This window comes from Drosophila rhopaloa, unplaced genomic scaffold (genome assembly GCF_018152115.1).
Source record: "Drosophila rhopaloa isolate 14029-0021.01 unplaced genomic scaffold, ASM1815211v1 contig_150, whole genome shotgun sequence".
NCBI classification, from domain to species: Eukaryota; Metazoa; Arthropoda; class Insecta; order Diptera; family Drosophilidae; genus Drosophila; species Drosophila rhopaloa.
Window position 1 is genome coordinate 1,703,681 of NW_025335029.1, and position 26,623 is coordinate 1,730,303.

A 26,623-nucleotide genomic window follows, 5' to 3' on the forward strand; every position below is an offset into this window, starting at 1 on the left:
AATTATGACTAGGATGAGTAAATGAACACATGCAAATAAAATTGTACTTCTAAGAGCGATGTGTCTTTAGTTGTCTGTGATAAATAGGGAAATAAATATTTAAAATGAAGGTTTTAGAGAACGCCTTTGATATAAATATTCTCACTATATAGTAATAAGTATAATTTGTAATATTTATTTAGCTATGTCGGGAATAAGTATTAATCCAATTTAAAACTCTAGATTACATTAAACAAATTTTACTTGTGCAGTTGGAATAGTAAAGTAATTTTGTTAACTCCACGCTGAGGAAAACTGTAAAGTCTCATTAATTCACAGAAAAACACACATATGTTAGAGTTTTTCGCGACTTTTGCTGCACGATCCATTTTAATTGTGTGCTCTGTTTGACTTTTTGGAAAAATAAACTGGAAAAAAGTAACCAAACAAAAACAGGAAAGGAAAGCTAACTTCGGGCGGAGCCGAAGTTGATATACCCCTGCAGAATACTTTGTAAATTATATTCTCCAAAATGATTCATATGATGCATTCTTAATACTCATAAAAAATCCCAACTTCCTAACTTTAAAAACACCAAAGTTATGGCTTTTCCAATCGTTCAGTTATATGGCGGATATAGGATATAGTCGTCCGGTCCTTATGAAATTTGGTAGGTCGGACATGGACATGGCTATATCAACTCAGGAGGTGATCCTGATCAAGAATATATATACTTTATAGGGTCGGAGATGTCTCCTTCACTGCGTTTGAGTGGCCTTGAAAGAGTAAGGATCGAAGGAAAGGATAATGTCAATCACCAGAACTCTTCAACATAGATTAAAGTATGGTTTTTAAATTTGTTGCCTTTTTTTCTGGGTGCATAACATTTGAATAATATTGTGTAAAAATGTTAGATTGATTCGAGTAAAGCTTCCGAAGTTATGGGTAGTATAACGTAGGTAAGTAGCTCGTTTTGTATTCGATTTTTGGGTGTCCAAAACTTTAAAAAGCTCTCCTGAAAAGTTGCCATTTCAAAGTCGATGAACACGATCCTGGACGAATCGTTTTGAAATTTTTATACCCGTTACTCGTAGAGTAAAAGGGTATATTGTATTCGTGCAAAAGTATGTAACAGGTAGAAGGAAGCGTTTCCAACCCTATAAAGTATATATATTCTTGTTCAGGATCACTAGCCGAGTCGATCTAGCCATGTCCGTCTGTCCGTCTGTCCGTCCGTCCGTCTGTCCGTCTCTCTGTCCGTATGAACGCTGAGATCTCGGAAACTATAAAAGCTAGAAGATTGGCATTTTGCATGTAGATTTTAGGACTTCCTACGCAGCGCAAGTTTGTTTCAAAATGGTGCCACGCCCCATCTGACGCCCACAAGCCACAAGCTGTGGCCACAGTTTTGATGATATTATGAAAATTTTAATTGATATGTATTTGTTTCGTCAATAAATATCGATTGGCCTACTAAAAGTTTGCCACGCCCACTCTAACGCCCAAAAACCCATTAAACACTTAAGCCTGGCTAGCGCCTACATTTCCGCCTTTTATGGCGCCATCTAACGGATGGCTTTGGAACAGCTGGCCAAGGTGCTCAACAGAGTCAACGTTAATTTTCGATAAGGACTTCTATTAAAGGAAATTGCGATGGTTTTCATTTGTCAATACCGAACTATATCCCAAGAACTATGCAAATCAAATCAAGTTAGCCAAATTGGAGGTCTGAGTCAAACAATGGCGTATGTGTGTTTGTATGTAAGCATATACAGTTGCAATTGCATATTTATATTAAGTTGTTTAGCTGAGTAACGGGTATCTAATAGTCGAGGCACTCGACTATAGCGTTCTCTCTTGTTCACTCTATTTCTGTACCTAAATCCCCAGGTACTGACGTCGAGTGTAGATCTCGTCAGCTGACCAGTGCCAACATGCTGGGCATCGCCGCTGCCCTTATCAATGTTAGTTGTATTTATGTCTGCCATTTAATCTTTTATTAAAGCTCCAAATATGATTCGAGATCACAGTTCGTTGAAAACAATTTGAGTGTGGCTCAACAGAGACTCAAACAAGTGCATTATACCCTCTGATTAGGATTTGTTCTCTGATAAGGCACAACATCGGCGCAGTTCTCCGCTTTAATTTAGGGCTCTTCGAAAGTCAACAAATAAATCGAAATTCAGTTTTTTCAAAGTGTTTGCCCTTACCGGTTGCTTATTTTTAATATGTTCAAGTCATCGATTTATTTTTTCTTGGCGTTCCTTTCATATAATCTGTATGGATCCTTGGCAGAAAGCCATGACAATGGGCGATCCGTATGCCTATTGAACGACCCGCCAAATCAATGTGGGGAGTTTTGTCTTGAGGCACTGAAGCCAATGCTCGATCACATTGCTTTTCACCAGAAGGAGTGGAGCACTTGCAAGCCCCAAAAACATAATGAAACACAGGAAAGACTTGTCAGAATCGAAGCCAAACTTGACAAGTTACTGGACCAGAAGGAAGCTTCATCGACGAATGCAAATATTCTTGAGTTACAGACAAAACTGGATCGGATTGAAAACCTACTCGCAGGCCTGCAGGAAAATGTGTCTAAACGTGTCTCCAACGCTAGTATATCTCCTTCGTTCACTCGGATCGGGTCTAGGTTAATTTACATCGAAAAAGATATCGAAAAGTCCTGGGACGCTGCTGAAGAAACCTGCCGCGAGATGGGAGGTCACCTGGCAACTATTCAGAACAAATCGGACCTAAACAGCATCGAAAAAGAACTAGAGCTCCATGGCGTCTACTGGCTGGGCATCACAGACGTGGCCAAGGAGGGAGAGTTTGTGTCCGTGGCCACTGGCGAACCAGCACCCTTCTTGAAGTGGGAAGAAAATTCACCATTCAGTTTAACACACCAATATAACTGTGTGGATATTTACAAAGGCGAAATGTACGATACCGACTGTAGCAGAAGTGAAAATTTTATCTGCGAGGCTGTTGGATAAGTGAAATAAGTGAAGTTTTTTATTTATACAAAAGGCTCATTCAACCATCTAATACACCTTAAGTAAAAACAGTTTTTAAAAAAGTTAAATAAACTTTTGTGTTTTGAGATATGAGAAAAAAAAGAACCAATTGTTAAATTATTATGTTGCTTTTCAGCATAAGAGGCACTTATAAATAAATCTATTATATTGTTCATTTTCTTGTTTCATGGCTAACTGAGTTGGGTTTTAACCTGAGAAAAGCGAAGACGGGTTCTAATGTTCGTTGCACCTCGAAATTGGACAGCACAGCAGCTGGCTTTATATCAAAGCCCATTAGTTCAATGCTTCCGGAAATGAACCCACTGAATAAGAGGGTCTGAACTGAGTATTAATCTATTAATAAGGTTAGTATTTGTTTAAGACCGCTAAATTTTTCGGGTATGGTATACCTTTTTGAATCTTTATTTTGGCTCTAGTGGCTTTCTTTGACAATGGTTCCCAAAGCCATTTCCTATTGTCCGTTAGAGGATTGGAATCCGGGACCGCAGCCGCATTAGTGGACTTGCTGGCATGCCGGCAGCACATTCGACACTTGCAGGGAACTCATTAGGCACCTGAGCAAATGCAAAACCTCCACTCCACCCAGACGCTAAAATTCAGTAAGCCCCGGGGCTGGCAGCACTTCACACCATAAATGTCATAAAACTCATAGAAAATCCCAACTTCCTAACTTTAAAAACACCACCGTTATGGCTTTTCCGATGGTTCAGTTATATGGCAGCTATATGATATAGTCGCCCGATCAGGCTCGTTCCGACTTATATACTACCTGCAATAGAAAGACAACTTTTGTTTCAAGCAGATAGCTTTAAAACTGAGGGACTAGTTTGCATAGAAACGGACGGACAGACGGACGGACAGACGGACGGACAGACGGACGGACAGACGGACGGACAGACGGACGGACAGACGGACGGACAGACGGACGGACAGACGGACATGGCTAGATCGACTCTCCTGGTGATGCTGATCAAGAATATATATACTTTATAGGGTCGGAAATGTCTCCTTCACTGCGTTGCAAGCTTTTGACTGAAATTATAATACCCTCTGCAAGGGTATAACAAATGCCGAGGACATGACACCCGCGGTGGCGTCACTCAGTTGTCATTCACCTTATCCCGTTCTGCCACCACTGCCTCAACATTGAATGATACCCTTTAATTTAAAGGTAGTTACTATCTTGTGATATATTACCCACACATTTACAATTCCGTAATATCTTGCTTAAGCCAAAAAAAAGGGCAAAAGGAGAACAAAACGTAAGCCATGGTAATCTAATTAAATTTAAAATAGTTTAATAGCTAATTTCAGGAGCAGAATGTTTCTTAATCAGAATAAGACCCTCTTCATTGCTTTATATAAACAATATATTTCGCTTTAAAATTATACGTATACTTAATATAAAATAAATTATGTTTCCAGTGATATTCTATTTTGTGAGTAAAACTTTTTCCAATATCCACATCAATTTATATCAATTGGAATGGACTTAAGCTCAACACACCTTCACCGAAAATTATTTTGATTAGAAGAAATGCAAGTCTTCAAATATTTCCATATCCAATTTTATTATAGTTTGCATTTAAGTTAAATAAAATTTACAAAAGACAAAAACGGACTACTCTACTTTGGTAATGAAAACTTTGGTAATGAATATCCATAATAATATATATTAAAACTTAAGCTTAAAGCTCTTTCAATTTATCGGAAAAACACCACTTAATATTATTTTAACTTATCTAATTTTAGCCTTTTAAAATCTGACCATTTTGTATTTCATATTGTATACAATCATTTATAATAATATCTCAAAGGGTATTTTAGTTTTCGAGTCCAGTGTCCTTTCATCACTATATCCCTAATAAGGATCTTTTGACGACCCGAGTGGACGCTCTTGTATAAATATGACGATAAATTTTCGTTGGCCACTGTCGCTACTTTTCTCTGTTTCCCTTTTTTGTTTCTCCCATTGCAACTTCATTTTGGTTTTTAATTTCCTACTGGGATTTACGTAAAAGGTGTCCTTTTTCCCTTTTCGCTCTGTCTGCAGCATCGCTTTTAATGGCCACCGTCCAGTCTGCAGCGATTTTAATATAAAAACTAAAGACAAAACAAAGCAAACAAAAACAGAAGCAACAGTCATTTGTAAGCGCAGACGAAAAAATATTAAATGACGAGGGTTGAGTAAAAGGTGAGATAAGCTCTTTAAGCCATATTAGCCGGTACACACGTGAGTGGGCTTAAATATTTTAGCATTTAACTAGGGAGATTTTGGTAAAAATGTGGATGGAAAGGAACTTTAAGAACAACCAAAAACTAAAAAAACTCTTATCAATGATTAGAAACTTATTAACAATTTTTCAATGATATTCCCTTTTTCTAAACTTTTTTAAATACTACTTTTAAAGTTAAAATTTAAAAATAAATCGTTCTTACTGAAACATCATAAAGTTGGCGGAATAACCTCAAATCTAATTCCTTTTTGTTCGGACCTATAGACACACTTAAAGGCAATTAATAATTTAAGCCAGCCCTTTGAACCTTTCAAACATTTCACATTCTTAACCCGTAATTAATCAAAAAAGGCTTGTCCATCAGGGCATAAAATGTACAGAAAACTTCTCAAGCACTAGACCTGAAATAAATTGCATAATGCTCAACCAAAAAATAAAAGAAAATGCCTGCCATACATTAATAATTACATGCACACAAAAGGCAAAAGTGTTAAAGCAAAATATAAGGCCCATTCTCCGCGGAAAGTTGCCAACTCCCTGTTGTAATCCATCAAAAGCGGCGACAAACTTCACGCATTGTTAGGCAGCCAAAGTTAAGAAGGGGCTCTCGCAAATTAAAAGCCTGGCCAAAGTTTCGCGATGGTTAAAAAGTGGGTGTGCAGTGAGGGCAGTCTGGCTATTTAAAAAAAAAATTAATTAAAATAAAATCCAACTTCAATTTTCAGATTTAGGCTATTGCAGACATTATTAAACTGTTTTAGCTTTATATGTAATAAAGAAATTTTTTTTCGAAGTCTTTTAAATTGAATGGTATACACATTGTGTATGTTATGTTCTATTAGACTTTTTATTATAGATAATAAATTGATTTAATAAAATAAATGGAGTAAAAAATTATATAATTGTTGTAATTTAAAAAAAAATAGTTTTACATTACTTTGTTTAGAAAATTAGCTAAGGTAAACATGGCATACCATTAAAGAAAAATAAAATTATATTTTGATAATTTTTGTTCATCTACTAATAAATATGTTTACTTAGGCTTTTAAATCAGAAATTATTAAAAAAATATATATTTTATTACCAACACTTTGCTTTATATTTAAAAGAGCCAATTTAAAAAGATTTAGTAATAAAATGTAGCTAGTAATCACAATCCAAAGCTGACAGCACAGTGTGTGAGAGAATTTGTGGGTGGGCCTGCAGTTCAAGGAAGTAAAGAGTAGCGGTTAAAAAAGGAAAATGGGGAGGCAGCAGCTTCTTTTATTGACAATAGATGGAAGGCTAAGCAAAGATTCTCTTTGAGTTGTAATTTTTAGCCATTTAGCTGGCCGGGCACGTTTTGCATTTAGCGCGTAAAATAAATTTGCACAATTTGTGACAAGAGTGCGAGCAAAACTAAAAAGGGGGGGTTTTGAGGAGCTGAAGAAAGGGGGAGGCAAACAAATTGACAAAGTAAAGGCACTGTGGTACAAAAATGTACAAGATATACAGTTGAAATATTTATTATTAAATAAATTACACACAGTCTTGGTTCAATCATTATTTAGTCTAGAGATCATTTAACAAATATTTTGGTATTCAAATATAAATAAAAATATTTAATTATTTTCACAAGTTAGCAACCTAAATTCATCAACTAAATATTAAAGAACATCCTAAATTAAGAATGTTTTTATTTAATGTAGGCTATTTTGATTATTTACTTATAATTCAATTTAATTGCAATATAGATCTATTAATTATTTTTAAACGATACAAATGATACATATTTTTTCAAATTTCTGTACAAAAATTAAAAGAGATAATTGTTTGATTTTATGAAGTTGCAATGTTTTTATAAATAATTAGGTGTAGTTGATAGGTGTATACAACAGCAATAACATTGCTTTTCTTCATGATTATTGTATTTTCTATTGGCTTTTATATACATATATTCTAGATATATATTTAAATTTTATGTTTTCTAAAAAAGAGGCTAGTAATCTTATTATTATTTCAATAAAATATATATGAAATCTTTATACATATAATAAAGCCATGGGGGTTCTTCTGGCATTTTAAAAAAATGCATTTATATTTTTGTGAAGAATAATATTTTTGGTAGCAAAGCCCGATTCGCCCACTGTGCCTTCTCTTTGTCCTAAGGAGGCGTCACAGTGGGCAGGCGGGCCCCTGTGGGTCGGCTAATTGTCATGCCATGCGAGACTTCTCTCGAGCGGTTGTCTTGGGGACCCGCTACTGATTTTTCTTCTTATTTGCGGCTCTGCACTCGGTCCGTCCATCAATTGACTTTATCTATTTGAACTCGCATGTTAAAAATATCAATTTGTTGTCTGCCCAGACTTTTGACTTCGCCCGTTTCTGACTGACACTCGGGCCCGCTCAACTGGCTCTTTTAGCCGGGTCCACAGTAGAATCGCAGCTTTGCGTTTTTGGTGTGATTTATGGCCACTCGGTGGCATAAATGTAGGTGCGGCCTGCTGCCACATAAATCATTGTTCAACTCTGCAATGCAATTTTGCGCAAAATGTTCACTTTGCACTCCGGCTCGAGGGCTCAGTTGTTTGTAAGCAGGGATAATATTTGTTAATTGGTTGAACCACAGCTTAAATTTGGGGAGTAAATCCCCAAATTTAAAATAACTAAACAATCATTAGACAAATCATTCAGATTTTAGAAAATCGCTCATATCTTTTCTTCATAAGGTGGATTAAAAAACTATTTAAATTATTGAAAACATGTTTTGAAAATATAGCTTAACATTTTCCTTTACTTCTTCAATTATATTTTCCCTTAAATCACGTCTCCAATTAAACAATTTTAATTAATAATGCTCAATAGATATAAGTGATACAGACTTTTGTCATTCCCTTAAACCGATTAATCTGCTGTCTTCAAAACTACTTTGTGTGGAAACTCTACAACCATTACCCATATCCCGACACCTGTTATACTTTTATCCTCCCCAGAACCTTTGGCCAGTCATTTGACCATTCGGAATCACTTAATCTGCTCGGGAACCCCAATATTCCTGCTCTTCAGATCAATTATGAAACTGAAAGGAAAATAGACCAATCCCAGATATAAGTGTGCCACTTGTGAAGGGAAGGGAATCCGAGTAAATTATAAGGTTTGTGAAAAACAGGAGAGGGCTAACCCCAAATGACCACACCCACATGAATAATTCATCGAGTCAACTGAGTGGCTGTGGCTGCATTAATGAGTAACGCTTCTTATTTACCATGATGCCGCAAAAAAATCAGAAACAGAATTGAGAAATATTCAGCGAGACAAGTTTAATTAGAGAGAGAGAAGCCGAGTGAAATTGTCTTATCATAATCATTCCACCGAGGAAATTTCCTGATTTTTGCACACAGACTGACTGGAAAATTGTGTTTAGTCATTCCATACACATCAATCATAGTCAGAGTCCCTCAGACAGTCGAGTTAATGGCCAAGGGATCCTGGCCATAATGTGCTGGGTGTTTGCGTGTCCTCGGACTTTCAGTTAGACAAGTGCATGATTAATTATTTTATTATCTATAAATTGGTTTTGTCCCCTTGAAATGATGATGGTGGACCTTTTATTCGCTCTTTTCTTTACCTTTGCATACTTTGAGGCTTGTTAAAATTACTCGCTTTTCTTTATGGCTTTAAAAGGTTTTCGCTGCGCTTGGAAAATTTCTGATTTCACATGTCGTTCTCCAGTCCATCATCATTAATCCCACTAAAAGCCTCAAAAAAACATGTATCTTTTTTTTTTGTAAGTGCCATGAGGATATGGGTCTTCAATCTGAAGTGGTGAACCATTTGTACTGGATTTTCTGTTCAATATTTTTGCCAAACACTTTTGTTTCCTTTTTTGTGTGCGAAAACTTTCAAGTGGGAAATCTGTTGAAATTCGTTCGACTTGCCCATTAAAAATCTTTCGATTTTTTATTGTTCTTATTGCATATGTATTCTGGCGAAACTCGAAACAGATTTGGGTCACAAACTGTTCTTGTTTAATTAGCAAAAATTTAATGACTTTTTTGGGAGTGAGAAGCAAATGTTTTTGAAATATTTCGATGACAGCTTTAATGGCAAAATGAGGAAACAATGGAAATGTACTTCGGAGGAGATCGAAAAACAATGATCAAACTTGTTTCAGACTTTCTGAAGTATAAATATTTTAATGGATTCAGAACGTGAGAAACTTTCTTTAACACAGAATCAAATTAAACCAATTGAGAAATCCCTAATTGAAGTTCAAGCTAGTTGAAAGTTCATTTCTTGGCTCGATTTCGGTTATCATTTCCACCGCGGGGCGTCGATCTCCGTCCCCAATTAGCGGTTAGGATCATAAAACCAAGCCGGCAACTAACTCCATCATTACGCAATTAAGCAACGACCCGAACACAAGCATTTCCACACAGATTTATAGCTATATCCATATCGAACGGGGGGCACATTAAATCACGCGACCCATTAATAAAATTGTTTCAGTCTCGTCGCCTTATAATTTTTTGGGGGGGTCCAAAACAGAAGTCTCAAATATTTAATCATTGTCGCTGGGCTATCATTCTTGGGCCTTGGGATAGATGCCATAATTCTGTTGAAAACAATTTGTTCAAGTTGATTTTATTTTCGAAAGGCAGCTGTGTGCTGGAGCTGAAGATTCGAACAGTTTTATGACCCTGTTTTGGGTGCCATCAAAAAAATTGTGTAAGTTCTGGAAATAATCAAATCCCGAATAAAAAAGCATAGAGATCACACTCAAAATTCTTTTAGAGGCCATAAAAATAATTGAGCTAAGTTCTTCTGGTCATATAATGAAAACTTTTGGAGACATAAATTATTTTTATTTATCACTTCATAGTAAACGATAATAAAGTTGAGAGAAATAATTAAATTTGTTTACGACATGAAGTTTTAATACAATAATTGATCTGTATCTGGATGAGTGTTTTCTAAAATTGTTATTAAAGAATCAAAGTTTTTAAATTTAATTACTGGAAGTTATTTTTTTTTATTAAACGATTTCCTAATATTTTAATTGTGTAACTTTTAAGCCTACCTTTAAATAAACTAAATGCTGCCTGAGCAACAATCCTTTTCAAAATCGACATCCATTAACTAATGAGGTTCATTTGCATTTGACGAATTCACGCCACCTAAGCGAAATAAATCGAAGCACTTTCAGCATTGATCAAATCATTGATCGACATCAGCCCACACAATTTTCCGTTTCGCTCTATGCAAATCGCTGTGTGGGATTAAAGCAAAAAAAAATCCAATTAACACTTTTAGAACGTGCCAAAAACTTTATTGCGCAAAACTTGATTTATGCAAAACAGAGGGGGGCTGATAGGGAAATCGATTGGTAGCCACAGTGTCTGAGCCAGTTTTGTTGAGCAAATGAAAACCCTCACGATCGCGAAAAGAACACCCACGAATCTCGAGATCCCACAAAATCAATCATCTTTAATTCACTTATTTCTAAACAGAGCAAACATAAAATATGGAAACTTTCTTTAGTCTTAATCATTTTATTAATAAAAAACCAACAATAGTTATATGATTTGAATAAACTATTTTATTTGTAGTGAGAATATATTCTTCAAATGTATTTTCAGTTAAACAAGCTAAGGTTAACATACTAACAAAACGATTTTTTAATATTAAATTGCACATTTACAAAATATTGAAACATTTCTTATGATTAAACATTCTATATCAGCAACATTATTATTAAAACTAAAATCTATTTCATATCTCTAGTTTATTGCCACAATCCGTACTGTTTTAGCTGCATTCTTCTGTATTTTTTCAGTTCTTCGTTCATAACAATGAATTGCTGCGATTTAATCAATTGTGGCAGGTGTTTATATTTTTTTTGTTTTCATGTTTCTGCCACAAAAACTGCACGCAGCCAGCAATCGAAACTGGTTGGCTCCAACTCCGAAAGCCGCTTTGAATCTTTTTTCTGAAGTCTTGTTTGATTTGCTCAAATTAGCGCATGGAGAGCCAAAAACCTGCTGGCGTCCCCCACACAAAAAAAAAAGAGACTCGCAACATGTGGCACGTTTCTTTGGCGAGGCAATTGAAATTGAAAACTTCGCAGCAAATTGTTGGCACTTAATTGAGTAACTCCGATCGATCTCGATGTGCTTTGCATAGATTGAAGGGGGGCCTTTGGAAATTGGAAAGAGTGGAGCGGGGAATTCTGGGAGTGGGTGCGTGATATAGGTGTCATATGAAGTCGGTTGTCAGTTAACTTTGATCGTGTCTCCGCATCGAGCTGCATTGTTTACGATCTGCAGGGGTCCGAATGGACACTTTACCGCAACTCTGGCCAGGTGACCACAGCGGATTGCAACTTTATTGATTCGATTCAACAATTGAAAATTGTTGATCTTTTGTGGTTGATTTTCTGACACAATTGGGTCATAGTTCTTAAGGTCGTGCAGGTGGTGGAAATGAACTATGGGCAATTCAATTATATTTCTTTCAAAATACAAAAAAAACTAATATCTCACACCATTGACTCCATTGGTTTTGTATTTTTCAATAGTACTTTTCTAAGGACAATAATTATGCAATGTAGAATTTGGGTAGTCATTTTTCTCTTCTGAAATTAAAAATATATATCGCTTTCAAAGACATTTATTTATTTAATAATCTTAATAACTTAATCCAACATTTTAGATTTTCTTAACACTTTACAAATACTTTCACAAACCACTTTAACTTTGTCGATCCTCAACTTTTATGATCACAATAAGTCCTCCGACATTTTTGTCATCACTGAAGAATGTGATTATGGCCTTGACACTGCCTCGAGGAATTTGTGACGGCCAATCCTTCGTGTTGAACTGAATGTTTTTAAGGTAGAAATCGCCTTGGGGAACGGGACAGAAATCTTCATCGACTACGGGGAAATTGGTGGTTTCTCCAGTTTTTACAGAAGGCTGTACGAACTGAACATAGAACTTTTTGAAGCATTCGCAAATGCTCGTTTGAGGCACATCCATGACCATCCTTTTAAATTCTCCATCCCCTTTGGGACTTGAATATAGTTCCACCGAAACCTTGAAATCGTCATTGTTCATGTCACCAAGGAATTTGAAGGTTCCGTTAAGAGCTCTCTCCCGACCAACAGTTTTCAATCCATCGAAGATCACCAAGGTCTCTGAATCGCCTTCGAAAGGTTCCAGTTTCTCATTGGTCACCTCGTAGGATTGCTCGCACTGTAAAAATAATTAATTAAATAATTGATTTTAAATAAAGGTTCTTTATATACCTTTATTTTGTGCAGCAAGTGAAGGAGTAAAACTATTATAGCCCACTTCATTTTTAACTGTCAGCTGCCTTAACTGAATTCATCCTATTTATTGAATAATTTTGACCTGTTTTAGGCACGCGATATTCATGTTCTATATAAGTACAATATTATTTACGATCTTGCTTTGATGTTTATTCATTGACAACAATGTATTTGCTGATCGTGATCTTGGATTCTTACAATATTTTTGTTGGGTTTAATTTATTTAAACCTAAATATAACGAGGGGATTGTGATTTTATCTGCCGCCATTATTTCATAAATAAAGTTACAGCTAGTAAACGAATCTTTTATTTAGTCTGTTGTTCTATATAAATTAAGTGTTATCGCATCTCATGCTACATTAAAATAATTCTAAATTGTTTTTGCAAGCCTATTACTACTTTTTGGTTAAATGCCAACTTAATAATACTATAATTAATTTCTTATAAATTTTTATACGCTAAATACATTAGCAAACGAATTTATTTTATACAAGCTATTGAAACGTCGTTCCTTTCAATCCCCCTCCATATTCCGTGATGAAAATCCAACTAAAATAATTCAATTTATTAGAATCGCCGTCAGTTCACCTACGCCCGCCAGATGGTGGCCCGAAAATTCCGCCGAAGTCCCATCAACAGATCATCAAAATTTGGGGGAAAACCCCCCAAAAAAAGAGCGATAATAAAGCATTAATTGAAAACTTATAAACAAAAGACAGCAACTCGAGAATGTGTAGACAAAAGACACGAAATACAAAACAAGAAACACACAAAAAAGTGCGCAATGCCAGAAAAACTAAACTCAGCAGGAGATATTTTACATTTTCACGGATGGATTTCCCCAGAAAGTGTGTGCCAGAGCAGAGGGCTCGATAGTTTATATTTATAACAAATTCATTCAAGATCCAACGGGGAAAAGCGGCCTCGTTTCAGGGGGCGGAGGCACAGAAAAAATAGGGGACACCACGCGCCCGCGCCTGCCACAACCTATAAATAGGAAAAGTCAAATGAGAGGGGATTTTCCGAAAAATGAAAACGTCACTTCAACTTGGCATTGCTCGCTTTTCAAGGGGGGCTTGCCATGGGTCTATTCCACCCATTTCACCCCAAATTTAATAAACAAACGTAGAGAACTTCAAGTACCTAGTAATTTGTATCTGACATTTTATAGATACTTATTAAATGTAGTTTAGTTTAAAGGATATTTCCCGGATGTTCCAATAAATTCTAATTTCTATTGAGCTCAACGAACTCAAATTAGTTTTAATATTTAAGATTATTTTCTTGATCAAATGCGTTTTTATTAATTTCGTAAAGGAAACATATTAAATTATACCTTAAGAATATATAGCACACAAAACTGTTCGTTATAAATATATATTGTCAAAATAATGTGTTTCACTATTAGAATACAATTTTACAAATATATACCCAAAATATCCAAAAATGCAACCATCTGCAAGCCGCAAACAATTCGTGGCATTTTCCAAGTAATATGCAACACATGTTATATGGTCTATGGGGGAAAATGTGCTCCTGCGCCTGCGCCCCGTGCCACAAATGAAAACGGAAAACTGCCAAGGAGCCGACAGTTTTTAGTTTTCCCTTTTGTCAAATGGAGCAGTATATAACAGTGACAGTTCGCTGTTCTCAGCCAGGCATGACATTAGATGATGCTTTGACTCGGATCAGCGCCCCAAAAACCCCAAAGGAACATACAGAAGAAGGGGCCTAAGATTTCATCCTTCGCCCTTCCCCGGCAGCATTGTCAATCAAAATTATTAGGAGAGGATTTATTGGGGGAAACGAGAAAATCGTGATTTATTTAAGATCTGAAACATTCTCAAACTGAATTTTATAAAACAAGATAATATATATTGCATAAATATAATATTATATATAAATATTTATTTGTTTATTTAAGCTAAAATCTTGAAAAGACTTTTTATTCCACATTCTTGGAGTAAATGGATATATCCAGTTTGTGAAAAAAAAACAAGAACCAAACGAGGAATATTTTGAAAATATTTTTAATCAAAAATTAATTTTACTAATATATTACATTTAGTCAATGAACAATATTAATCTATACATTTTAAGTACCTAGAAAATATGATTAAATAGTGGGCATTAATATAATATGTTCAAAAAAGTCTATAGACTTAAACCACACAATTTGTATAAAACTTTGTTGTAAAGTATAGGTCTTATCAATGTCTACCAGAAATAAGAACGCAGTTATCGAAACCATAGATAGCCATTTAGCAAACGTTATGACGAAATACCAAAGACAACGAGTTAAGAAACCATTTAACGGACCACAAATTTTGCATATTCCGAGGCTTTCCTATCCCAGATTAATGATCAGTCTGCTGGCTTGAGTTCGCCGAGTGGTCGAGCAGGTGACAGGCATTAGCATAAATCGCAGAAATCGCTGAAATCGAAGCGAGCAGAGCAGACAGGTCGACCAACCATTAATGAACACCTACACATCGATGGGATCTGGACCTGGCCAGCGATCTTACCAGTATAAATCAAACTTTTAATTATAGTGCAATTAATGTAGCGTATTTCAATTAATTAAATGCGGTTTGATTGGCGTCGTTGCCCAGACGCAGTTCAGCCAAGAAACCAACTATCAAACAACGCCTTGGCACAAACCAAAAATAAAATCAAAAAAAATCAACTGAAAAACAAAAACATTGCGAAACCTGAAATTTTGCGCGCCAAAAACTCGGTGAGGAAAATACAGTATTAAAACAAGTCAACAATATAAACTTGGAGTTTTATTTCTGTAAATCATTACTCGGAATACTCTGGAAAAAGTAAAAATTAATGCGATCCCATTTGGTTTTATAAACCTGGAATTTAGTGAAAGCATTAGTTCACTTAATCCTGGATTATAGTGCAAAATGTCTTTTGTTTTATTGTTGTTGCTGTTAAAATCTAATTTACTCGGGTAAAATTTCTTATGAAAAACCGAGGGGTATAAATACAACTATTTTTAATGAAAACATAGGAATGAACCTAAGGATAATAAATCCTGTTAATGATGAAAATGTATAGCTCGCTTCTGTTTTCTTTTACAATCCTTTTATAAAGCTTTAAGATTACTCCCATTAGATAGGGTATCTAAAACAGCTGGGTACGTTGCCGAAACAGGTGATAACCGCATCCACCGTCGTCATAAACCAGCTGCAATTGCTGCAGGAGGATTTGAAGGGGTGGGGGGCGTGGCGTGGGCGATGGAAAACTCAATTGCGTCGTTGCGAAAATTAACTGCAATATGCACAGAGGCCGAGAGGCACTCGTGGCTTTAACAATTGTTAAAGGCTCGCCACAAGGCCTGACTTGGCTTTTTCGTTTTGTTTTTTTTTTGACAATACAGAAAAAAATATTCCTAATTTTCTTTACGGTTTTAATAAATTTATATCATTTTTAAATGGTTCAAAATGTTTAACTTGACAGGAATCTTTATAATTCCACGTTGATGCTCTGAGCATCTAAAAACAGTGATTATATAATTGTCAATTCATTTAACATGCACATTAAATAACTTAAATACTTTTAGCACGTCAACAAAGAAATATAAAAAAAAAACTATTAACAATTTTGTCAATTATTTTTCAGTCTGTTTAATTGTAATCAAATGGCAAAAAGGTTATATTGGGACATGTGTTCTATATAATTAAAGAATGTAAATTATTACTTTGAGTTTTCTAAGAAACAGAGAATATTACCTTGTTTAAAGTATATTATTTAAGAATTTGGCTATTTCGACGACTGTTTTTCACAGTGTACGAAAGCCTCTTGGCTTGGCTTCCTACGTTGCAGGCCAAGTCAAGAAGGCGTCGCGGCTTCCGTGGCAGGTTACAACAAATTTGTTGCCGCTGTTGTTGGTTTGGCCTAATGCGAAAGTTGTTGGTGTGCTGTAACTGTGTTCGCGCCACAAGTGGCAGTGCCAAACAACACTGCCCATCACAAATTATTTTCAAAACGGAATTTTCATGAGTGGTTACCAAAAAACGAGCCATCAATATTACTTACGCTTTAAAATGCATCACCAAATAATGATTCAGTTACCATTTATGTTTTAAATTATTATTAATAATTCTATTTCAAATTGTTTCCCAAAATGTTTTGCTTTGTGCTAATATTGAAAATATTGTATTGGGTTACTTTAAACTATGAAAAGAAGGTTCATTTATTACAAAAAAATGTTGAACATGATTGTTTAACAAATTTCATAAAACAACGTGAACGAAAGCTAGCATTGGGAAAACGAATGATACCCTTGCAGTCATACCAAAAATAAATGAGATATATATAACAGCGAAAGGATTTAACAAGACTCAAGGTATTGCTCCAAACAAGATATTATGGAAAAGATAGAATAAAAATCCGTTTTAAAAATGTTTTTATGTCAAAAATTCGAAAAAATCAACTTGAGTTTCGGACTTTTATCAATATCTCTAATTAAATTCGTTATAAAAATTTCAATCGATAGGCATTCTCAGTTGAAAAATTTCACTTATAAAATATCGGAGGGAAAAAAAACTTTTCCAAATCAATCTGGAATCGACTTAAGTAAAAACGCTACAACTTAAAATTGAATTTATTAAATTATAAATTCGTATAATTTTATTTATATTTCTTGTGTTTGATAGTGTTGTTTGTCGACCACGTCACGCGTCAAACTTTGTACGTGTTGTTTCGTTTGTTGGTCAAGTGACCAACAACAACATTGACAATAACAAATGCAACACGCGCTTAATTTTTATTAGACCTCATGCGGTGCGCACTGCGCATGCGCAGCACCGAATAACCGTTGCATATGGACATACGGATACAAATGCACATGTGCGCGTAGATATATTTTTTGGGGCCAGCAATTGGCATAATTGACTGGCCGCTCGGTCTGGTCAGATACGTGAGGTGGGAGAACTTTTCGGTTACCATATTGTGCCGCTCCACCTCGTCGCAATTCCCCCGTCCAGTCAATTGATTTATGTCCATCATTAATAACAATCACAAGAGAGGTTCGAGACAAATGTAAAGCAACCAAACTGAGTGACAAGGAGGTGGAGCCTTGGGCTACTCCCACACTGGATGGTTTGATTCCAACTTGGGACCTTAGATAGAAGTATCTGATTCCGTTCTTTTGGTTTATAATTATGAGAGCAGGTGGATAGGCGGTACTTGATTTGTGGGATATATGGGACCGTGACTGATTTGAACAATTATTTTATTTTATTATTTAAATATATTTTCAAAAACATATTTTAAATAATTAAAAAATTACCTTTTGGCAAACTTTTTAGCCATCAATATATAAATACAATGTGTTTTTCATTTAATGTTAAATTAGAAAATAATAATTGTTTGATAGTGATTGTATAGATTTTAGCAGCACTCAGTTCATAACATAACACAATAGCACAACAATGCACTAAATGAATTAATTTAATGGCTGCCATAATACAAAACATAATTGAAAATTATTAACATACATATATATTTATTTACGCTGTGAAAAATGACTTGCTGTTGTAAGTAAACTTTAGAATAATATTAAAAATTTTACAGATCGCTGGAATATATATAATACAAATTATTTTTTGTTTGTTTTGTATTTATGGTCAAAATATAAAATGTATAATGAAACAGTAATTTCATAAATGTAATATTAAAAGAATAACTGTATAATGAAACAGTAATTTTATAAATATAATATTAAAATAATAACTGTTTGTTTTCTTATATCATCGTTCCGCATTGCACTTTGCAATCAACAATAATAAATTGGTTTATGTTGGCAGCTTCACATATCAAGCCATACAGATTTTTATGGCCCCTCGTCGTCTATATTTAGATACCGACACAATGAAGAGCCCAGCAAAACAAAAAGCGAATCCAGCTCAAACTAATTGCCATGTCCACAATACTGGTGCTTATCCTTGATCATCAATGGTTCATTAACTCCGCCAGAACTGCTGCAAAAAAAGACAACAATGCCGTGGAGCGTATTTAATACAATTAACTGGCTACGTTATAAGATTAACCCCATCGAAAAGGGGGAATTGCAAAAGAGTCAAGATCAGGCTCCTTCCCAGATTAACAATCAATTAAAATTGACAAGTGGTCAGCAGAGTGCAGTGGAAAAGCTGGGGAAAGCGAAGGAGAGGAAAATAATTACGATGGCTGCATAAAAGGCGCCATTTAGCCTCGGCTAACGACACGCAATAATTACGCCCAATTAATCGCAATAACTTTTGCAAATTAGATAATTTCGGTTCACGTCCCAGAGTCCAGGGAACGCTTCTCCGGCTGCCCTGGGGCCACATTAAATGTAATTCTTTTCCTGAAAGAGGGAGTTTTGTCCGAAGAAGATTTTCCAGCACGCCACTCAAATGAGTGTAATCGGGCATCGCTGCACTTGTCGCTCCACTATTTTCCCCAGCCTCCAAGGCAGACCGAGAAACGCCCCTACTTTTGTGACAATGTATGGATACCCCAATGGGTGTCTTTGGGTCTTCAAAAACCGAATAGGTGCTAAGAGGATTCGTCGAAGATTACTCTGTTTTATGGTAAAAACCTTGAAAAAGAGTTTAAAATTCCAAATATGTAAGAGTTTATATTTGTTTTTATTCCTGAAGCAGCATTTTTTAAGTTTTCCTACAATAAAATATCTAATCCACTATTTTTTTGGCTTATAAATAAATATTTATCACTAATCGTCATAGATTAGTATATATGTGTTCAACATTTAAAAACTAAAGAAGTGTTACTTTATAATATTTATGTTTGTTTTTCTTTACATCAACTTTTTAATGCTTATCATTGTAGACCACACATTTCTGCTCATCATGTTGAGTTTAAAACATTTATAATTAAATATATTGTCATAATTAATTACATGTTATATTTAATCACCATTTTTGTATAAAATTGGTTTCCCTTTAACTTAAAATTTAATTTTATTTATAAATAAATTTTATTTTAGTACTCATTAGGTCTAATCATCTGAAATCGCATTTATATTATAGCTTCTTCTCTTTTTTTTTACTTTCTTGTTTGTTTATTGCCCAGCAGATATCAAATAGTCGACTCCTCTGCCTAATATCCATAATTTATTATTTCCTAGTACAACTTTTTTATTCTTGCCCCCAGTGTCCGCCACTTGCTGCTTTTCTAGTTGTTGCTCTTGTGCTGCTGCTGCTCCATCAAAAGGCTGTTCTGCAAATAAATTATTGCCCCGTGCACTTGTGCCAGCCCCTTTGCACATGTCCACCCCCCTCAACGCCTCTGCCCCTCCGCGGCACCACGACTCTGAGGCAAAATGCCTACTTAACCAAGGCGCAATGCTAAAAATACAATTGAACCTATTGCTGACAGCTGTTGCGTAAGCTGCGGAGCGTTCGAACCAAGAAAAGGGGCCCGATTTTAACCAGTCAAAATGTAAGTTTTCCAAAATAATAGTGAAATTAATTATTTATCACTTTTTAGAAAGGAGAATTTCATTAACACATTTCAGAATTTAGCAGGTGCTTTAATTAAATATGTACATTATCAATCACTCTTTACTAGTTTAACAAACAAACATTGCAGTGAATTGTTTTATTAGAGAATGGTTTTATTAGCCATATTATAGTTCAAAATTAATATTCTTAGAAGCAATTACAATAATATTAAACATTTGCATTTATTTAAAATTGAAGAAACAAAATATCTGTTTTAGTTTTTTTTTTAATATATTTTTTAAAATTATAGTATAAATCTATTTAAATTGTTATTAACCCTTATAATATTAGAAAGTGGACTTGGAGCATATTATATATGATTATGCGTCCATGCCAGTGTTTTGAACTCAACCCCTTTGCGAATGAAACTCCGCTCCTGGGCGAATACAATTTATCAAAAGGCAGCACGCCACGAAAGCCAGCAACAAGCTGCTCCAACCAGTCGAAAGGCCCTCCGGCGAAAAGCGAAGAGATGCTGCCGAGGAGGAGTCGTCTTCGTCTAGTATTACATAAGCAAACTCGAGATGCGAAGAGCAGTTGGGAGCTTATCTATCCGCGAGTATTGGCTGCTGGCGGAGCAAGGAGCAGATCAAGTGGCACAAGATCACCAGCTTCGAAAAAAAGGGGGAGGTCGGCGGTGAAGGGGCCTCGACAGCTGGCAAAAGGCGGCGGCACTGTACTGGATAGCCAATTCTAGATCCGAAGATCCTGCTCCGTCAGAAGGAAAAGCTCCAGGCGGGCACGCGTCAAGCTGAGAGCTGGTCAAAGCACACATACAAAAAAGAGCAAAGAAACTATAAGACCATTACATAACTAATTTTATACAATTTTTTTTTAATTTTTGCTCAACTACTAATACTACTACTATTATTATTTATTTTGTATTTCTTTGAATATTATAAATTTTGAAGTCTAATCAGGCGGTTTTAATTAGAGTTTTTCACTTACAATACAAGATTCTTAAATCACACTTAAATATTTCAACGATCAGTTTGTTAGTTTTTTTTTAAAAAAGCCAGTATTGCATAATAATAATGTAAATGTTGTCCCATTCCTAACGTATAAGTAAATAAAAAAAATATTTGTTTCAGAAAATAATATGATATATAAGGTAGTCTATGATAGGCTTGCTGCAAATTAAGATTAGGGGACCTTCTTTGCGGTCCATAGCTTTTTTCAGAATTTTAAATATTTTTCAGCATTAGGCCAAACGGAAATTTGGAATAATAAATTAAAAATTAATAATCTTTATTATTATCCATTGTAATTGTCATCTTCAACAACCTATTTGTATCCATTTGTATCAATTAAAAAACATAATGTTGATTTTTTCCTGTGCAGTTCAAAAAAAAGTGGCCAAAAGCAAAACGGTAGCCCATTGTCCAGGAGTTATATATATGTTAGTTTGTGGATTGGAATTGATTTGTTTGTGGCCTGTGGCCAAGTGACAGAGCTAGGGAACTTAAATCCAATCAGCGGACTGGTCCGCACACGCCTCCAATTAGAGTCTAAATGACAATTGTACTTTTAACCCAATTTACTCTCGGCTCCTCACAGATTCCAGGCAGTTGTTCTCTCTAGCCTTAACAATAAATCTGAATTGTGTACGTTATTTGGGGTACACATGGAGCCCTTCTTTCTAGTCCCTTTCTTTTTTTTCCTACTCCTGGTCGATCGCACTTCAATCTTTGCTCAAGTGTCGCAGAAGCCCATGGAGTGCATCGGTTTGCCATAAACGATAGGGTATTCTGGAGTTAAATACTTTTATAAAGTACTAAACTTTTGTAGAATATAATATAACATTAGAAAAAAATTATAAATTACACTGGCAATGTAATTTTTATTTGCGTAAATAATTATTATAATTATTATATGTTTATACCTAATTTTCTTTAAGCAATTATTTATTGATATTTGTAAACATATTTATAAAATGTGACAATTCATAAAATAACATGTAATTTAGTCAATCCAGTCAATTTAGTAAAATATATTTCCAATTGTATAAAAATTCCCTTTTTTTATTTGTCATGAAAATTGCGAAACAAAATTGGAAGAGTATCTTAAAACTACTTTTTCCGTGCATATTGTGACTTTTCCCCTTTCTTGTTTATGCATTTGATTATTTGCTTAAATCTTTATCGTTGATTTCCCGGTGTGTGTGAGTGAGTATCTGTGTGTGCCTTCCTCGTTTTTAGTTTTCATTTTTTTTTAGTTTTGTATGCAGGCAACGTTTCTCGTTTCGTTTCGTTCCTTTCGCAGTCTTCGTTTGCATCCACATCCACATCCACACAAGCGTACTCCCAGATATATTTGTATCTGTATCTGGAAGTGTGGCGAAGGCGAGTGGAGATCCATTAAGGCAATGACCTGTTTTCATATCATTTCTATATGTTTGCGTACTGTCCGGGCTTTGTTGTTGTTTTGTCTCGTTCTGGCAGAGGGGGCGTGGGCGGAGGAGGGGCGGGAGGGTTCGGGGCGGGGCACACGCAATCGGAGGAATCGACGGTCGTCGCATGTGTCCCAATGTTGCAAGTTGATAGTAAAAATTATGATGATTCTTGCCCCAAACAACTGGCGGTTACTGGTCAAACGAGTTCTGTTGTTGTTGATTTTTTTTCTTTTTCTTTTTTTGTGCATATTTATCTCTACGTTGTCGCTGCCTCCACTTCATTAGGTCTTTAATTTTATATCGTATCAAAACAGAGAAAAGGCAGGCACACTCGCTGCTCTCGGTGTTTTTTCCAGTTTTACGTCAAGCCCATATAATACCCTAGAAAATAACAATATTTTATAAATTTTTGTTTCAATATAAAAATTGTTTTATTCTACCCTTAATAGCATTTATAATAATTCGAATAATTCAAATTTTGATCTGTTAAATGTTAAAATTTAAAAAATCCCTACTTTAATCATAAGGATACCATTATTTTAATCGGAAAATAATTGGTAATAATTTAAAAGTTGTGACACCAGTAAAATAAAAACTACAGCTAAATTAGCCGTGTGTTCTAAATTTATTTATAATGTTAATAATATGCAATCAATAAAAATATATTAATTAATGTAAGGATTAGAAACTATTATTTTAAAATGAATAAAAATAGATATACCATATATATACCATTATGCATGTACATTAATTTCTTAGCTCCACAGCTAAATCTGTTTATAAACATTTAACTCTAAATTTATAAATAGTAGACTATCACTTATAGCAACCTTACCTTTCCAGGGTATTGCAAGCTTCGATCCTTGAAACTGGTCCCCTATCTTCTGTGTTTTTTTGCAGTTGTACTATGAGCCTACGAGTATCTTGCGGATACTTGGGCAACGTGAAAAAAGTCTTTGGCGCGTAAAATCTTTTTGGGTTCATTAGAACGTTGAACGTGCTTGTCGTTGCTGGTTGCCCCTTCAGTTCCTTCAGGTTTCTCCGGGGATGGGGGTTCCTTGGCTCGGATCCGATCCTGGGCATGGTCACATGGGCAATCAAGTCGTTCCTCGTGGCCCTGTCACTTTGACAGCGCATCTGCGGTTTAATCTGGTTTCTGGCTGCACTGCTCTTCTGCCCGGTTAGCGATTGCCCAGTACACAGTGCACAGTACCTACATACGTATTATTATTGCTGTGGTACAGTACGATCCTAGGTTGGAGTTCCAGTACCAGCGTCTATTTATAGTGATCGCGTGGATATGATCAATCAAACTGAAGGCGTGACAAAAGGGACAAGGTTATTTATAGGGCAAATATACTTAATTGCGCACGACATTAGGATAGTAAAATTGTTAATAATTTTTCATTATAAATCTTAATATATGGTTTTACCATGAACATTAAGGCACTTACCTAACATGTACTTTTATTCGATCATAATAGTATAGCTGCGCAAATATAAAATCTATATTTATAAAGACTAGGAAATTGGGATCTTAAATGTGAAATGTTGTCTTTATGTTGTTTTCAATACAAAAAATATTAGTTTTTTAAAAAGTGTGTTTCAAAATTAATGTGATCCAAAAATGTTATATAATAGTATTGGTAAAAAACTACCTCTCTTTATAAATAAATGTTTAAATATGTTCTTCAAATATCCAGAAAACTAAAACAAATATATGCTTTTCTTGCATTTCTAAATTGTATTTACTATGTAATGCAATTTTTGAAAGAAATGACACTTTGACTTCATATTTTTATGTAAAAATTATATACAACTGTATAAATAAATTTTATTTAAAAAGAGCATTTTTTTCTTTTGGTAAATCAGAATATTTTAGGTTGTTTGAAAATTATACTTTCTTTTGGTTATCGCACCTGCATTGTCTCCATTGTCGATCACTCCCATCCATCACCTGTAAGCCATGTGTAAAGAGCCCATCCATGAAATCTTCTTTCTTTCCCCAGAGTTTACTCAAGATAAGCACTTTTGGTGTAAAGTGCCTTTCTATTTGCCCAGAACCAAACGAAAAACTGATATCTGCCTGCATTATTTGCCCAGAACATTTGCCTCTGTTTGGCTACTTAAATTTCCCAGAGTCAATAAATGGAACCGAGTTAGCTGGCTCAGAAGCCCAGATGTCGCGGCCCAACCTTGACCATTCCACATAATTGCGATTATCTGGCGATGCTACAGCGTCTCAGGGTCAGTTGGTATTTCAGTTTTTTTTTCCAGCAATTGTTCATTAGCAGCAGCATCCTTGAAATCAAATTGAAATCGTAATGGGGCACACCCCCTGGGGGGCCAATAAGAATTGCACCCGTCAAGTCAAAGTTTAAGCAATGTTTGACCGAGAGCAAATATATGGGCAAAGCATTTTAATCACGGCTTATTTTCCATAGTTTAACCTCCGAGTGGGTGGAAACTATTGATACAAGACAAATAATTATGGGTTCTGTTATTGCCACACAGAGCACAATTATGGGCTTTTAAAGAAAATTGCAAGAAATATAGATCATATACAAATTGAAAACAGTTTACATTAATTTTATTATCATTTTTATCAATATTGACTTGTTAACAATGACTTTTAAGGTTCTTAAAATCTTAATTTTTTTATAAAAACTAAGAGATTAAGCTTCACCAATATAAATGAGACCAAAATTAAGGATTTTATTTCTTTCTGTGCAAGCGAGAACTGAGAACTTAAAACCTTTTGGATCAGACCATACTAAACCATAATCATGGCCAAGTGGTGATTTGCATTCGCAATTGCTCGAATCAATGTTATGAACGTCAAAATCACGACAAATGAATCATGCTGCGATCTCTTCTTTATATAGATCCCCCACCCGCACCCTGCCCCTCCCATCTGCCAGATCCGAGCTCAACTCGTGTGCCCCAGAGGCAGCGACATTGACAATGAGCCAAAAAGCGTTTCCAAAGCGATCCACAAACGGTAGCCAGCCAGCAATAACAAAAAACAATGCAGCAAACAAAAGCAAAGAAAACGAGTAGGATGAGTATGGATATATTACGACTCTTCGATACCATTTACCTGCTCTAATTTACTTTTGTGCATATTAAACATTCCATAGAAGAATATACTTTTCCCAGCACTCTGATTAAGTAAATAATATTAGGTTTTTTACTCTTCATAATGAGCGTATAGTTTGTAATAAACTGTACATTTCCACAAATTTACACGGTTTAAAATGTACGGTCATAAATGTAATGTTAATAATGTAATTAAAAATAAATATTAATTATAAAACAATGACTTATTTCCTTTTTGGTTAAAATGCATTTTGATCGTTATGTGCATTTTCTTTGGTAATTTAATAAATCCGTTAACTATTCGAAGCTTTGGGGTTTAAATATAAATTAAATAAATATAAATTAAAATGCATTTAAAGTTAAGAAAAATAGTAATAAAAATATTTTGAATGTTTGAAAAAATACTTACTTTTACATATTCTGCACTAAAGGAGTTTATATAGCCAGTTATAGATCCATCATTCTTTTCCCTGCATTATAGGGTACTTAAAAAAAACGTGCCCGTTTGTAAGAGCTTTTGGATTTGGTTTGTTGTTGCAGCATGATCGGCCAAAAGATCGTTAAGCAGTGCACAGTAGCTGCTCGAGCGTCATAATAACAGCAGCAACAAGATGTTCGAGGCCCCCTCCCCCCTCCTCCCTCCTCCCGCCCTTTCACCCCCCACTCTTCCAGCGAACCCTCCGCCCACTTGCAGGTCCCACTGTGCCGTCCGTCTGTCCCCCAATCCGTCCTACTGTCCGTCCATGGAGTGTGGAGTGCAGCTGCAACGCTGCAGGGTGTACACTGCACCGAGCAGTGCAACATCGACGCGCCACAAATCAACAGCACACACTCGGACTCCTCCGATATCGGAACGTAGGCCACTGGCTAACCGGTTTGCTCCTCGGACGGATCGGACAATACGGACAGAACGGACAGACCGGACAGAACGGACAGAACGGACAGAACGGACAGAACGGACGGATCGGACCGAGCGGACGGAGGAGACGTCGTCGACGACGATGCATAAAGCTTTTTTAGAACCTTCTTTGTTGCGGCTGGCAGCTCG

The 26,623-nt window shown here is 35.5% G+C and overlaps 2 protein-coding genes across 2 annotated transcripts; one reads left to right on the forward strand and one right to left on the reverse strand.

The window, feature by feature from the left end:
- The first annotated feature begins 2,360 nt into the window (after nucleotides 1–2,360).
- On the forward strand, nucleotides 2,361–2,975 carry LOC123037164 (accessory gland protein Acp29AB-like). Its single transcript, XM_044456777.1, has one exon. It carries the CDS (start codon nucleotides 2,361–2,363, stop codon nucleotides 2,973–2,975), a length of 615 nt encoding a protein of 204 aa, XP_044312712.1.
- Nucleotides 2,976–11,886: 8,911 nt separating this feature from the next.
- LOC108052492 lies at nucleotides 11,887–12,590 on the reverse strand. Its single transcript, XM_017134880.1, has 2 exons — nucleotides 12,540–12,590; nucleotides 11,887–12,486 (listed from the first exon to the last, which is right to left on the reverse strand). Exons 1-2 carry the CDS (start codon nucleotides 12,588–12,590, stop codon nucleotides 11,983–11,985), a joined length of 555 nt encoding a protein of 184 aa, XP_016990369.1. The 3' UTR covers nucleotides 11,887–11,982.
- Nucleotides 12,591–26,623: the final 14,033 nt, after the last annotated feature.

Bases quoted from the DNA above. Each gene is read 5' to 3' on its own strand.
- LOC123037164 (XM_044456777.1), top strand. From the start codon at position 2,361: ATGCTCGATCACATTGCTTTTCACCAGAAGGAGTGGAGCACTTGCAAG.
- LOC108052492 (XM_017134880.1), bottom strand. From the start codon at position 12,590: ATGAAGTGGGCTATAATAGTTTTACTCCTTCACTTGCTGCACAAAATA. The intron at 12,487-12,539 runs GTATATAAAGAA...TTATTTTTACAG, and splicing joins ACTTGCTGCACAAAATAAAG to TGCGAGCAATCCTACGAGGT.